General features: G+C 45.8%; 1 protein-coding gene across 2 annotated transcripts; it reads left to right on the top strand.

The window, feature by feature from the left end:
- The first annotated feature begins 3570 nt into the window (after positions 1–3570).
- On the top strand, positions 3571–13161 carry LOC117860971 (thioredoxin domain-containing protein 9 homolog). 2 transcript variants are annotated; one of them, XM_034744417.2, is made up of 4 exons: positions 3571–3730; positions 3825–4097; positions 12451–12609; positions 12690–13161. In XM_034744417.2, the coding sequence occupies exons 1-4, from the start codon at positions 3710–3712 to the stop codon at positions 12873–12875; spliced, it is 639 nt and encodes a 212-aa protein (XP_034600308.1). In that variant the 5' UTR covers positions 3571–3709; the 3' UTR covers positions 12876–13161. The 2 variants fall into 2 exon arrangements, with proteins under 2 accessions (XP_034600308.1, XP_034600309.1); XM_034744418.2 differs by lacking the exons at positions 12451–12609; positions 12690–13161 and adding an exon at positions 4563–6688.
- Positions 13162–13496: the final 335 nt, after the last annotated feature.

Below are 13496 nucleotides of genomic sequence, written 5' to 3'. Positions count from 1 at the left end.
CTATAAAATTCATATATGTTCTAACGTTTACAAGTTTTAAGCATTTCACGTTCCCAATGCGTTAACCATTTTGCGTAGCTCTTTCGTGGCTTCCAACGTGACTCAGAATGTTCATCATGACTTTGCAACACCTCCTTGAGGTAAGAGCATGGGTCCAAAAAAGTTATCGTTTGTTACTTTTCCATGCACAATGGAAACGTAAAAAGGTAGCGTGCGAAAAAGGTAGCATTAACATGGGTATAAAAAAGTCCAATCCAACCACCGGCCTTCTCTTCCCGGGTTCCTTCTCCTCCGCATCAGCGACACTCACCCTTCTCGCTTCTGCTTACCCCTCCTCCAATCCCATGAAATCTCAACTCACATTCACCAAATCCGGTAGCTGCCGACCAGATCTTTGTAAAATCGAGTGCTTCTTTCCTCACCCATGGCTCCGGCTCCAAGGTGTGCCTGCTCTTCATTGTGCCCTACAAGGACATCATTGTCTTCGTCGTCACCGAGCTTCATCCTTCGATTCGGCTATGGGGGCATCCCCCACTTGAAACATCAAGTGCTTGTGAACTTATGGCTCTCGCATCAATAGGATTGGCTCCCAAGCCGGTGGATTTCAAGGTGTGACTGCCAATGACTTTCATGATATGAGTTATATCTCAATCAATTTCTTCTCTCACGGCTCCTTTTTCGGGTTCGACGATGATGGGATAGGGGAAGGTTGTCGCCGACCTTGCACTGTCTTAGCTGGAGCCGCAGGGCATCTTCTCGGCTTACTCCTAGTGGTGGGGGAGTAGGCAACGACATTGGAGAGAGAAGAATGGGATGGAGGAGAGAGAGATTCGACAATTTTTATTAGTTTTTATTCGTTTGTGGTACACCACAAGCCTAAGGGCAGCTCCAGTGTGGTGTTTTTAGGGTGCGAAGAGGAAAGAGAAGGAGATAGCACCCTAGCTAATCACTGGAGCAAATTTTGCTGGAGGTGCTAGCTTGGAACTAGAAGCTAACTTGGGCATCCGGTGCAAAGAAAAAAGTTGCATGCAATGGCCCATTGTCATAGAAAGGAGAATGAATCAAAGAATAGTACATACTACTGTTCACGGAGAGAACAGAGAATCTTCACATTAACTAACTTCAAATTTTTCCTGAAAAACTTCGCAACGGTATTAGATATGTCGAAACTTCCGACGTTGTGCCGGAACTTTCGATGGGTCGGAACTTCCAACAGTAGAAAGTGAGCTAAATGAAATTCAAAATGAAACCTAAATCTGCCAATTCTGCTTGACTCAAAAGATTATAAATGAAATGTAAAGACTACTGCAGGTGATAGATATGCAAGGAACCACACAAATTTATAGATCGGCTTAAATCAAGCTTCTAGGTCAATATGAACACGAAGAACACAATAAGCACAAGAGACAAGGATTTGTTTACCGAAATTCACTTCCACAAAGGAAGCTACGTCTCCGTTGAGGAGCTCACAAAGAGCCCGTTCCTCACTAACCCTTTATCTCTCTCAATCAACCACAAAGGAGGATTGAGTCACTTAATATAAATCCACGAAAGATGGGTGATACAAACGTTACCGGGCGCACCACACAAAGAGGGCACTCAAATGGGCGATGCCTAGCTGTCTAGAAGCAAGCTTCAAGAGTAACAAACGCGAATCGATGGTCAAAGATGCTTTGGAGTGCTCTTGATATGAATTTGTTGGACCTCACACTCAAATTCTCAAGACTCACACCTTCAATCTTGCTCTCACCCAATCCCTAGCTCAAACTCTCAAGGATTTAGCTCAAATAGGAGCGGGGGAGGAGTATTTAATGCTTGGGGCTGTTTTAGCTCGAGCTGTTTAGCAACAATGAATGGGGGATTGAGGGGGTATTTATATCCGAGCCCCCAAAACTAGCTATTACTATACATTTATGTGCTTGTCGAAACTTCCGACAAAGTTAGATTAAAACGACTGAGAGCCTCTCCTTGGAAGTTTCAAAAAACATCCGGTGACTGTTATCGGAACTTCCGACACATCATCGGAACTTCCGATGCCGTCAGATAAAATCAGCCGAGGACTCATGGTCGGAAGTTTTTGAATACTTCCGGCTGGTGTCAGAATTTCTGACACTCACAGAAAATATGAGAACATTACCCATAATGATTCTAGTGCTCTCCTATAGTTGCATTAAATGCTTAATGTTACCTTTACATGTACATTGTGGCTGCTCTTAAGGCAGATCCGGTGCTGCATCGACATTACCCTACGGGTGGTGGCATATCGGTAAAAGGTGATTTTAACGCAGGCTTTTGATATACCAGCAGAGGTCATGATGATTTAGGATCGTGGAAACCTCTTTCTTTTTCTTTTTTTTTTCTCTTTTTATCTGTTTATGTATATCTGTGTGCACCGAGACGTGGGCAAAAGTCAGAAATGACTCTATCTCAAATCAAAATAAAATGTAAGAAGACTTGGGTAGTGTTTGGATCACTAGTTCATGGACTAAATTTTAGCCCCTAAACTTTACTGTTGGGGTGTTTGGATCCATGAGCTAAACTTTAGTCTCTCATCAAACAATGACTGATTTGCCCCTTCATTAATGACCCCACTCCAGCCCTCTCTAGCCTTCATCATTACTCGCTCCCTCGCCCACTCGCTCCTCCAGCCGCGGCCCTCCCCTCCCCACCAGCCGCGCCCACAGTGGGAGCCGGGCGAGGGAAAGGGGTGGCGACGGCGAAGGCGGCGGGGGCCGGGCGGGAGGCCGCCCGCATCACCTCCAGTGAGATCGGACAGCGAGAGGGGCGGCGAGCTTGTCCCCATCGTCCTCCCTCCTGCCAGCGGTCGCGGCGCTCTCCTCCCCGCCGGCGGCCGCGGCCCCCAGATCCAGTGACCGGCGGCATCGTGGCCGCCGGCGGCGAGGTCGAGGCGGAAGCGGAGGAGGAGGCGGAGGACGAGGTAGCGGCGGGGGTGAGGCGGAGGCGGAGGAGGAGGTGGCGGAAGGCGAGGCGGTGGCGCGGTCATCGTCGTCGCCGGTGACTGCGGCGGAGGCCGGGGTCTCCCGTGGACTCGCCGCGGCCCGTTGCGGCGAGATCCGGGGGCCGGCGTCGACAGATCTCCGCGCGAGGAAGGGGACAGGCAATGACGGGCGGGCGAGCGGCGAGGGAGGTCGGCGGACGGGGGCGGGCGGCGACGGACGGGAGGGTGTCGGCGGGTGGGAGGCGGAGGAGAGAGAGGAAAGGAGGGCAGGAGGTGGAAAATGGTGGGGAGGAACACTTTTAGGCCTTTTTAGGTTCTCTTTGGGATCTAAAAGTTTTAGTCCAAATTTTAGCTCTTTGCCACGTTTTGCCCACCTGATTGGATCCCAAGAGCTAAATTTTGGGCTAGATTGGATCCCAAGAGCTAAATTTTAGGCTAAAAGTGCAGAGCTAAAATTTAGCTCTCGGATAAAAAAGGCGCTTGGTGAAAATATTCTAATAGCCCGCGAAAATTCATTTTACCACCGAAAAGGTGACAGGGACGTGACGTGGGAAAATCTGCAAGCTGGGCCGTAATACCAATTTGGAAGCCCAACTTCTTCGCACAAATCCCCGTTGGAGGCCCATCACTCGCAACATTCCCAACAACCACCTCCGTCCCTCTCGCTCCCCACTCCTCACTCTCCGGCGTTCGCTTCCCAAATCCGATCTCGGCCAGCCGCCGGCGTCACCTCCCTCCTACTGCGCCGCCATGGACGAAGTCGTCAGCCAGGTAACCATCCATCGGCTCCTCCTCAACCCACCCTCTCTTGCTCTCTGTTCGCTCTCCCTGACGCGGCGGCGGCGGCCGGGCTGGTTGCCTGCAGATCCTGGAGAAGCAGGTGCTGACGGCCGCGAAGGCCGTGGAGGACAAGCTCGACGAGGAGATCTCCGCGCTCGACCGCCTCGACCCCGACGACATCGAGGCCCTGCGGGAGCGCCGGATCCAGCAGATGCGCCGCGCCGCCGAGCGCCGCGCCAAGTGGCGCGCGCAGGGGCACGGGGAGTACGCCGAGGTCCCCGAGAAGGAGTTCTTCTCCGCCGCCAAGGCCAGCGAGCGCCTCGTATGCCACTTCTACCGCGACAACTGGCCATGCAAGGTTCGGGACTTCTCTCTCATTGCTGCGCTATGGCTTGGCTTGGTCCGGATGCGGATCTCGTGGTGAATTGTGTGAGTCCCGTTGGGGATTGTATTTGTGTTGTGCTGTGATTTGAGTAGATCAAGATTAGGTCATCCCATTCTCGTCCTAGTATTGTTCGTGTTGCATGTAGCAGAGTCATCCGCAAGATTTAGTGACAGCAGCTCCATTCTACAGATTTAGTCTTTCTGTTTAACTTACTGTCATCGATTTGTTGATAATCTAACATAAGCTCTTTCTCCTGATGAATTAAATGGAACTTAGACACACATTTTGCATTATGCTGCCAGTTAATCCAAAAGCTCTAGAATATCACCCAAGAAGTTCAATGCCTATAGTTGCTTAGCATAGTTTATTTTGGCCCCACAAAACAATGTGATCAGAACTTGCATTTCAGGCATTTAAACACCTCATAGTTGAGTGCAGGACCATAGTTATGCCCAGTTAAACCCGGCACAGTGGGAGCAATCGGTGACTGTAAAGGAATGGTGGATGCACATGGGCGCCCTGGCGGGGGTCCCCAAGAAAGGACTCCACTCCCTACTATTGCTCGTCTCTTGGCAGTTGTGGCTAGAGAGAAACGCTAGAACCTTCCAAAGAAAAGAACGCCCGGCTCATGTTTTAATGCTACAGATCAAAGAAGAGGATCGTGCTTGGGAGATGGCCGGCGCGAAGCACCTGGCCGGCCTGTTGGGAGAGATTTAGGTCTCTTGTTGTGTACAGTTCGGGCAGCCTCCTGCCTGGTTTTTGTTTTTCAGCTCTCCTTTTTTGAGCTCCAATTTTCTTTGATCACCAGTCTGCTGGGGCCAGTTACTTGTAAATCTCTTCTATATCAATAGAAATGGCGCAATCTGTTGCCGTTCGTTCCAAAAAAAAAAGAGGTGCAAGAGGGACTGGGGCCGAGTCCTAGATTATGTTATGTGTGCTTGCCGATCACAGCACAGCAACTAATTTGATGCGAGTTTAGGTGGAGAACTTGCGCGACAAGTTCCTCTCAGTTGTTATCCGAGAAGATCACAAAATATCCAACATTCAACCTGTTGTGTTAATCTTTACTTGCATCTTACAGAAATTTCTCTTAGCAATCTCTGTTTAGAATACTGATTTGGAGGGTCAGCCAAAAGTTTGAAGCTGACCCTATCTGAAAAGGATTTGTACTTGACTAGTGCGTTGATCAACTCAAAATACTTGCACACTTAAAGGGGCTTTCAAGTAGATATATGCTGGATTATTTTTTATCAACCCATTCAAATGTATGTCAGGTCTGTGCCTTTAGCAAAATATCCCCAAAATAATGATAATGTATTGTTAGGATTTATCAGTATGAGCTATCAAGTGTTGTTTTGGATAATTGTTCTTTCACATCTCGGCCACTTTTGGCACTATGGCACCACGTAAGAAACATTCACAAAAGACTTATATTCACTAGGAACTCACCGAAGGATGGCACAGATATTATGTTATCACTTGCCAGTTTCTTTGTGAGCGAATGTTATCACTTACCAGTTTATGTGCCACTGGTAGACGCGTCCCGCACCAGAGGCATGTTCTTAGACTTGAAGTGCTAATGTCCCAGTTGTTGCAATGCTGCTGCTCAAGCTTTATTTTTTCAGCCCCTCATTTGAGTGAGTGCACGTACTGCACCTGTATTTTAAGTGGGATTTTGTTGTACTGCACATTTTATTTAGCATTTCAGCATATCTTCAATTGGAAGATACTTGATACGTAGCATAAGCCAAAGGTTTGCACTGATGTTATCTGCATTGAGACAGTTTGTAGAGCCTCCACTAGAGAGGATGGCCACCTGGGTTCCGAGTACTTCCAGGTTGTGTGGGTATCCCCCTAGAAAGTTCTATATTCCCCTCTCTTTATGTGTTTTCCCCCTAAATAAGTTTTTCAAAGCTGATGGACGGTTTGGAAGCTAGCTTCCTCTCTCTCCCTCTCTCTTTTCTTTTTTCTTTCCTTTTTTTGTGCCAGCTCTATTTCCGATGCAAATGTCAAGTTTGGGGGCAAGTCTCTAGGAAATGTGTTAGTCTTAGAAGCAGTTGGAGAGTGTTACGTGGTAGGTTAGTAGATGGGGAGGTGGCTGTGGGAGGATTATCGACAAGTGGGTGTCAGTGGGAGAAGATGATGACTTGTGAAGGCTAAAACTGACAATTTGCACAAATAACATTTTTTTAAATGGCTAATAAGTATTATGGTTGGTTGTAAAAGTAGCCCATGCTACTAATCATTTGTGTGAATCTGTTGAATCATGCTTCTGGATATTGCTATAGGCCATAGATTGACTTCTTGAGTTTGCAACCCTGATAACAACCTTTCTATTTCCATATCCAGAAGGGATATCCAGAATTCCAGGTAGATCTCTTCATGTAAATCACCATGGAGGAAAATATCCTTCGCATCCAACTATTGAAGGAACCGCTCAAAGTTGAGGATGCACAAATCGATATTCTTATCATTGTTTATCCTTACCACTTATGCAAATGTATCATTACAGTTTCTTACATGTGCTTTATTATAACCTTGGGAGTATTGCGTTCTTGCCCCTACTCTGAACTCCAATTGTGGTTTTACCCTCATTTTTGTTTTGTTCACTTTATAATTTTACCCCTACTTTTTGAATTAGAAGACTCTGTTTACCCTTATTCCTAACTCTGTTAGTTGGATCCAGAATAAATGAATTAAAAAATAACCCTTCATAGTATGGTGATAAGACAAAAAATATCCCTTATCCCTTCATACCTTTAGGCCTTCACCGTTCTCCTCTCAGTATCTCTCCTAACTCCAGCATGCGGTAGGTGATGATGTCCGGTGGCGGTGGGCGGGCAGGCGTGCTGGCCTGCGGCGTGGGCGCGGGTGTGGCCTCGTGCGGGAGCCAAGCGAGCGGCAATGGCCGGCTAGTCATCTTCGGCGAGCGGCGGCTAGTCCTTCTTCGGCCTCTAGCACCTCACGTCAGCTTCCCGCAGCTCCCGTAGCTCGCGTTCAGCCTCCTCTTGGGGCCTCAAGATCTCCTGTAGGCAGGAGCGAGTTCGACTCCCTCAGAGATGCAGTTCCATCTCCAGCGCCTGTGGATCAGAGCTGCAGTCCTGCTCCAGCCTCTTGCACCTTGCATTGGTAGGCTGCTGCTCAGTTGGTGCAGCCTGCGGGCAGAGCACAAGGAAATAACGGAGATTCTAGCAGGTTAAAAGATTATTACCCTAGTTGAAATAGGAGCAGATTCGTAAAGCAAAGAGAAGGGCACCTAGCTAAAAAACTAACCTCACTGTCCTCATTTTCCTTGTTTCATTGAAAGGAATGGATTATACCTTTTGGAACAACAACTTACTAATTATTCCCTAATGGGTTTCAGATTGTATTGAGTAAAAGAGACAAATGGAATCCTGTTACAATCCTGGTGGCCACCATGGAGTAATTTATTCCCAAGGGATGGAGTTTAAGGAAATAGGGGCGAAATCAGTAATTTCTCAAAAAATTAGGGGCATATTTCAACAACAACAACAACAACATAGCTTTTCAGTCCTAGAAGTTGGGGTAGGCTAGAGTTGAAACCCAACAAGAGCCACAAATTAGGGTTCGGGCACATGAATAGCTGTTTTCCAAGCACTCCTATCCAGGGCTAAATCTTTGGGTATATTCTATCCCTTCAAATCTCCTTTTATTGCCTCTTCCCATGTCAATTTTGGTCTTCCTCTGCTTCTCTTCACATTACTATCACGTCTTAGGGTTCCACTACGTACCGGTGCCTTCGGAGGCCTTCGTTGGACATGTCCAAACCACAGCCGGTGTTGGATAAGCTTTTCTTCAATTGGTGCTACCCCTAACCTATCACGCATATCCTTATTCCGGACTCGATCCCTTGTATGACTACAAATCCAAAGCAACATACGCATTTCCGCAACACTTATCTGCTAGTCATGTCGTCTTTTTGTAGGCCAACATTCTGCACCATACAACATTGCAGGTCTAATCGCCGTCCTATAAAACTTGCCTTTTAGCTTCAATGGAACCCTCTTGTGATATAAAATTCCTGATGCTTGGCGCCACTTCATCCTCCCTGCTTTGATTATATAACTAACATCCTCATCAATATCCCCATCTTGTTGTAGCATTGATCCCAAATATCGAAATGTATCCTTCCTGGGCACTACTTGGCTTTCCAAATTGACATCTCCCTCCTCATGTGTAGTAGTGCTAAAGTCACATCTCATATATTCAGTTTTAGTTCTACTGAGTCTAAACCTTTTGACTCTAGGGTCTCCCGCCACAACTCCAGTTTACTATTTACTCCTGCTTGACTTTCGTCAACTAGCACTACATCATCCGTGAAGAGCATACACAAAGGGATATCCGCTTGAAAATATCCCTTGTTACCTCATCCATCACCAAGGCAAATAGATAAGGGCTCAAAAGTAGCCCCGCGATGCAGTCCTATTCAGTCCTTAATCAGTCCAACGTACTTTGTTGGGACTTTATGTTTGTCATTTGTGTCGCCATCACTTATACGGGCTCTAGTTACAACATTGTTGTACATGTCCTTAATCAGTCCAACGTACTTTGTTGGGACTTTATATTGTCCAAAGCCCACCACATAAAATTCCTTGGTATTTTGTCATATGCCTTCTCCAAGTCAATGAAAACCATGTGGAGGTTCTTCTTCTTCTCCCTATACCGCTCCATAACTTGTCTTATTAAGAAAATAGCTTCCATGGTTGACCTTCTAGGCATGAAACCAAATTAGTTCATAGAGATCCGTGTTATCCTTCTCAAACGATGCTCGATAACTCTCCCATAGCTTCATAGTATGGCTCATCAACTTAATTCCTCGGTAATTAGTACAACTTTGAATATCTCCCTTATTCTTGTATATTGGTACCAGTATACTTTTCCTTCACTCTTTCGGCATCTTGTTTGACCGAAAGATATGGTTTAACAACTTGGTTAGCCATACTATGGCTATGTCCCCGAGGCATCTCCACACTTTAATTGGGATACCATCCGGGCCCATCGCCTTACCACTTTTCATCCTTTTCAACGCCTCTCCGACCTCAGATTCTTGGATCTTCTGCGCAAAGTGCCTGTTGGTGTCATCAAAAAAGTCATCCAACTGCAAGGTTGTGTTCTCATTCTCACCATTGAACAATTTGTCAAAATACTCTTGCCATCTATGTTTGATCTCATCCTCCTTTACCAAGATGTTCTCTATTTCATCCTTAATTCACTTAACATGGTTGAAGTCCCTCGTCTTTCTCTCACGAACCTTAGCCATCCTATAGATGTCCTTCTCTCCTTCCTTCGTACCTAATTGTTGGTAAATATCCTCATACGCCCTACCCTTTGCCACACTTATTGCCTCGTACTTCTCTATGTTGTCCACACTCCTGTCATGGAACAAGCGCCTATAGTATTCTTTCTTCTCCTTAATAGTCCTTTGGACTTCCTCATTCCACTACCAAGTATCTTTATCTATGCCTCTACCCCCCTGGTCACTTCAAGCACCTTCAAGGCCACCTTCCGAATGCAGTTTGCCATCGTCTCCCACATGTTGTTTGCCTCCGCTCCTTCCTTCCAAGGGTCCGCTTTTATTACCCTTTCCTTGAAGACCTCTGACATCTCCTCTTTCAGGTTCCACCACTTTGTTCTTGCAATCTTGGCTTGTTTGTCCCTGCGTGTGTACATCTGAAAATGAAAGTCCACCACCACAAGCTTATGTTGACAAACAACACATTCCCCTTGTATCACCTTGCAATCCAAGCATGCCCGTTTATCCTCTTCTTGTGAGGATAAAGTCAATCTGGCTATAGTGTTGGCCACTACTAAAAGTCTCTAAATGGGACCGTCTCTTCCTAAAGAAAGTGTTCGCTATCATCAAGTCAAAAGCTACTGCAAAGTCCAAGACTTCCTCCTGATTCCTACTACCATACCCAAAACCTCCATGAACCGCCTTGAAGCCTGCACTTGTTGTACCTACATGCCCATTAAGATCTCCTATGAAAAGCTTCTTGCTAGAAGGTACAATTCTAACCAGGCTATCTAAATCTTCCCAGAAAAGCCTCTTAGCACTCTTATCGTGGCCTACTTGGGGGACATATGCACTAATTACGTTTAGGACCATATCACCAACGACAAGCCTAACTAGGATAATCCTATCCCCTTGCCTTCTCACGTTCACCACTCCATCCTTGAGACTCTTGTCAATCAAAACTCTCACTCAATTTCTATTTGCAGCTGTCCCTGTGTACCAAAGCTTGAAACCGGTATTGTCCACCTCCTTCGCCTTCTGGCCCTTCCATTTAGTCTCTTGAACGCATAAGATATTTACACGCCTCCTAGTTGCTACGTCAACTAACTTTCTTAACTTACCTATAAGAGACCCTACATTCCAACTACCTACACGAATCCTAGTTGGTTCGACTAGCTTCCTTGCCCCTTGCACCCGTCGAGAGAGATGTGAAGACCCTTGCTCATTTTTCACTACACCCGGGCGCCGATGTAGCGCGCCACTAAGGAAACGACGACCCGATCCTTGCTTAATTGACACCATGCCCAGATCGCGACACGACGCGTCACCAAGGGGGAGGCGACCCGGCCCTTGCCCATTTAACACCATACCTGGGTTCTGATATAGCGCGTCGCTAGGAGGGTTATGCCCCAACGGATTTCTCTTGGGTTTCATCTCCGTTAGACTGGCTAGGTTTAACGTTGGCTCGCCAAGCCTATCACAACCCTCCTCCTTTACTAGGGCTCGGGACCTGCTATGTTGAGACAACAAAGTAGGGGCATATTTATAAGGTCAAATTTGTCTTCCTTCAACTTATTTGACACCGTTATGTGCTGTTCACGGAGTAGGGGTAAACTCTCTCTTCAAATTCAAAAAGTAACGGTGAAATCACACAGTGAACAAAACCGAGGGTAAAATCATAATTAGAGTTCAAAAAAATAGGGGCAAGAATGCAATAGCCCATATAACCTTTTGGAACCAACCTTGCCTTTAGGAGTTTGGTTCATGGTAGCACCTATTCGCATCCTGCTTCTATCATCCATGTGAGAAGTTAAATAGGCTTTTATTTTTTTCTTCATCGCAAGAGTGCGAAGGTGCTTTTTTAAACATACTTGCCTGCTTAGCAACTTGCTAATCTTAGACAACACTTGTATTTTTGAACGCAATAAATATTTTATTCGCAGGTGAATACAGGTGAATGACATGGATTTTGTAATGCTCAATATTAGAAGATATGACTTGATTCAGTAGACATGGTATTTGGGTTGGGGAGGCATCCAAGAAAGGTTTAGGAATGGAGCATGTAGTATACTAAGACGTTGTATCTGCTCTTTCTCAATTGCTTCTGGTGTGCCGCCAACTCAGCTTAAGTTCTAACCTTCCTGTGTTATACACCTTCACTCCCTTTGTTGCCTCCTCCACCTCAACATCTTTTGGTCTTGCCATCTGCGCATGCAAAATCCAAACACTTGTGACATCTTGAACTCCCTTTGGCCTAATAGAAGCCAATCTTGGGGACTTCATACCAAGTATTATACAGTATTTGATTGACAAACCATTCTTAGTCCTCTACATACCAAAACATGCTACCTCCAACAAATGTTGATTCTTAGTCCCCTACAAACGCCAGCCATTCAGATAAATGACTTGTGATTCCTTACTTACATTCTAGGCTTCTGAGAAGAATTATAATGAGTTCGAGTGCATCGTGGAATAATGAGTTAGCTGTACAGGGCTAAGCTTTGATGGTAGCAATCAATAGAAGAGGGTTGGTTCAGCAACTTCACTGCATTTCGTCATGTGCAGACTCTCGATAGCATTTTTTTTTTGCTTGTCACCCAGCCGTTAGTTTGTAGTGGACCATCTCTTCCATGAATGTAAATCTAGTTGTGGGCCACCAGATGCACGTGGTTCTTCCGTTTTTAGGGTAAAATATTACAACAAACTGAGGCATTTTCACCGGATTTGGGTTCATGAGTTCCATCGTGAATGTGTTCCATCTTCCTTGTATGACATTCTGCTCTCTTATGGAGCATTGTGAACTTAAAATGTAGATATATGTATTTGCACTATGAGTGCGGTTTGGGTTGCATGGATGACATTCTGTATAGGAAAAGTCACAAACTTAACCTCCATCGACTACTTTTCCATTATAATTTCAGAGATATTATTACTTATGTTTTTTTCTTCACCCTTTTTAGTGCAGTTATGATCTATTAATTCTTTTGGTTATTTGCATTTCTGGTACCAGCGATGCCATGTTCAATGCTGCACTATCCAAAATTTTTATCACATCTCACTCTTGGTCTGCAGGTTTTGGACAAACATTTGTCAATTCTTGCGAAACAGCATGTAGAGACACGGTTTATTAAGGTTCATGCTGAGAAGGCTCCATTCCTGACGGAGAAGCTCAAGATCGTCGTCCTTCCAACCCTTGCTATAGTAAAGAATGCCAAGGTTGAGGATTATGTGGTAAGTGAACACTATTGTTAGCTGATTCGTTAGCTTTGTATTTAACATACAATCATTTTTCTTTCTTCTGGTATCACAAGGTTGGCTTCGATGAGCTTGGTGGCAAAGATGACTTCAGCACTGAGGATCTGGAGGAACGCCTCGCGAAATCCCAAGTGATCTTCCTCGATGGAGAAGGGTCTGCGTTTGTGTCGAAGCAGGCCGCCGCTGCCTCCAAACGAAGTGTCCGGCAATCAGGCACTGGCGACTCATCAGACTCCGAATAGCTCGTCCACTGTATCTAAAATGGGTATACCTCAGGTTAGTTGGCTTTCATGCCAACCTGCTGTGTTATCCTTAGCAGGACAAGTGAACTTTGGTCAAGTTTTGAAGTTTAACATGGTTGATATATGTACCTTAGATTCTTAAGATCTGAATCTACAAAGAATTTGTGCCTGAGCTGTTGTATAGTGACGCCTTGTTGATCACATCTGGTTGGTTTTGTTTTGAGTGGTTCCTCCCCTGTATCACCAGAACAACTCTTGAACGATAAAGCTGACAGAAACTTTGCTATTGCGAGTAGTGTGCATGATCATGATGCCATGAATGAGCGGTCTCAATCTAGGAGCCATCCAGCCATGTGGTCCGGCTGATTGTCTCATCGTCCTCATCTGCATCTCTGTACAGCATTGCTGCAGCTTCAATAGATTCTGTGTCACCTTTTCATCTGCGGCTCACTGATTTCCCCATGTGCCCATCATTGAGCATCCTCTGCACTGAGATTTCAGATCAAAAGGAGAAGGGTAACAGGTCACTGACGCATCCAAACGCAGATTGTGCCTGACGGTACTCGTACAACCCTGACGGCAGCTTGAATGCCGGCAAATTTAGGGCTCGATTCAATTGGA

Source organism: Setaria viridis, chromosome 6 (assembly GCF_005286985.2).
Source record: "Setaria viridis chromosome 6, Setaria_viridis_v4.0, whole genome shotgun sequence".
NCBI classification, from domain to species: Eukaryota; Viridiplantae; Streptophyta; class Magnoliopsida; order Poales; family Poaceae; genus Setaria; species Setaria viridis.
This window is presented reverse-complemented; position numbering and strand designations above follow the sequence as displayed.

Excerpts from the sequence above, each read along its gene's own strand:
- LOC117860971 (XM_034744417.2), top strand. The coding sequence starts at position 3,710 with ATGGACGAAGTCGTCAGCCAG. Across the intron at positions 3,731-3,824 it reads TGGACGAAGTCGTCAGCCAG|ATCCTGGAGAAGCAGGTGCT; the intron begins GTAACCATCCAT and ends GGTTGCCTGCAG. Across the intron at positions 4,098-12,450 it reads GCGACAACTGGCCATGCAAG|GTTTTGGACAAACATTTGTC; the intron begins GTTCGGGACTTC and ends CTTGGTCTGCAG.